Here is a 1,914-nt window from a genome sequence, read left to right as displayed (position 1 = left end):
TTAAATACGCCCACATTCCAATCTGCGGACAAAGTGAAAACATGACAATAAGATTTTTTGGTTCTCTTTTTCGTTTTTTCTTCGTTTGTTATGTTTTAATTTTTTTTATTAATTCCAATTGTTAATCATTTGAATATTTTTTTAATATAAATTAACAATATTTTACTAAATTTATATACTTCAATAGTTTTAGTTTTGTTCTTTATTTTGTTACAAAATAAAATCTTTGAATCAAAATAATAAAAACAATTATAGATAATTAAATGATCTTTTGTTATATATAAATTAATAATTTTATTGTTTCTTATGATTAAAAAAATGGATATGTGGACAAAAGTTGAACAAAATGATAAATAACATTATTTATTGATTGAAAACAATAGTTTTTATTGTTTTTTAAATTGTTTTTTATATATTTAAAACTATAAATTAATTTATAAATAAACTATATAATTACCACTAAAATAATAAGAATAAATTAAATAAAAATAATCAAAGACAGAAACTATAAGTAATGGTACTTTTAGTATTAGATTATTGTTTAAAATAAAATATTTTATTTTTTTAATAAAATAAATTCAATAAAATTAAAAATCACTTTGGCTTAAAATCTGAAAAACATGTATTTACTATTCTTGTTTTTCAAGTGTAAGTTATCGATACAAATATTTATTATTGAGCAAATATGGTCAAAATTATAGAAGCACACATTTCTTTATTGGATTGTATTATAATAAAAAATATAATAATAAAGTATGTTCTATTAAGTTTATTATATGGAATTAATAATAAACAATTATAATACTTGTTTAAAAAAGTATTATCGAATATAATATATTTAGTATAAACAAATATATTTTATAATACTATAATTAAAACCAGAAACGCATTAATTTATTACTAATCGACACAATGAAATAAAAAAAACTTAAAATTTAAATCAACTCTAAATCACAAAAAAGTTGATGTTTATTTTTCTTCTCTTTTTTTTCAAGATCCAGTCTTGCGAAGTTATTTCTGTCATTCCAATTTCATATTCATCTTCCTCCAATGGAGACACCTGTTATATAATACCAAATACATCACTTCTTTTGATCACAAGAAATTCCTCATTAACTTACAACAATCATACAACTCCGGTCCTTCAGCTTGATCTTTCCAATTCCAAAACTACACAAACGTTCATTTGGCATCACACAAACAATTCAGTATTACACATCCAACACCCAACAGACAACACTTACCAAACACCAATTCCTCTTTCAAACCCTTATTCCTCAAAACCATCAACCCTATTTCAAAGCCATTTTGGGTCGTTCTTCAGTTTTTCGGGAACTTCCGTCGTGCGGATAACGGCCTCTGCACTTTTGACACAAAAATCAAAACGAGTTCCTGCCACTATTTTCACTTTTGAGAATGACACAATCGACGAAATTCAAATTGGGGAGGTCGTCGTCTCAGTGACAGGGCAGATTACCTTTTTTGTCGGGACGAAAGAGAAAGAGACGATCATTGGTGTGTACGTTTTTACTGCTGGTAGTTTTGGAGGGGAATCTTGCGAGACAGCGACCCTTTTAGGGTTTCCAATAAGTCTGGTCGATTTCAAGAAAAACACAAAGAGCGGCGTTTGGTTTAAGTTTTTCGGGAAAAAAGGTGGGAATGTTACTGTAGAAACGTGTGGGGAGGAAAGTCAGTTTGACACGTCGATCAAAGTGTATGACACGTGCCAGACGGAAAAGGCCTCTGAAGTGATTGGCTATTCCGATGATTTTTGTGGGGAACAGGGAAGTCTCAACTTTGTGAGTGAAGAAAGTGATTATTTCGTTTTAGTGAGCCACGGTGCAAAGCAATTGATATTGATGGAACGTTTCGGCTTTCTATTTACGAAAACGCGCCGCCACAAAACGAAAAGTG

The 1,914-nt window shown here is 28.7% G+C and overlaps 1 protein-coding gene across 1 annotated transcript; it reads left to right on the top strand.

Moving 5' to 3' along the window:
- Positions 1-965: 965 nt before the first annotated feature.
- Positions 966-1,866, top strand: EIN_319300 (hypothetical protein; the record flags this gene model as incomplete). The annotated part of the gene is made up of 1 exon (XM_004253744.1): positions 966-1,866. A coding segment is annotated over one exon (901 nt), but the record flags the coding sequence as incomplete, so codon positions are not given.
- Between the last annotated feature and the right edge of the window lie 48 nt (positions 1,867-1,914).

Source organism: Entamoeba invadens (genome assembly GCF_000330505.1).
Source record: "Entamoeba invadens IP1 unplaced genomic scaffold scaff_1105074724328, whole genome shotgun sequence".
Taxonomy (NCBI): domain Eukaryota; phylum Evosea; order Mastigamoebida; family Endamoebidae; genus Entamoeba; species Entamoeba invadens.
Note: the sequence above shows the minus strand (reverse complement) of the source record. Positions and strands in the feature narration are given on the sequence as shown.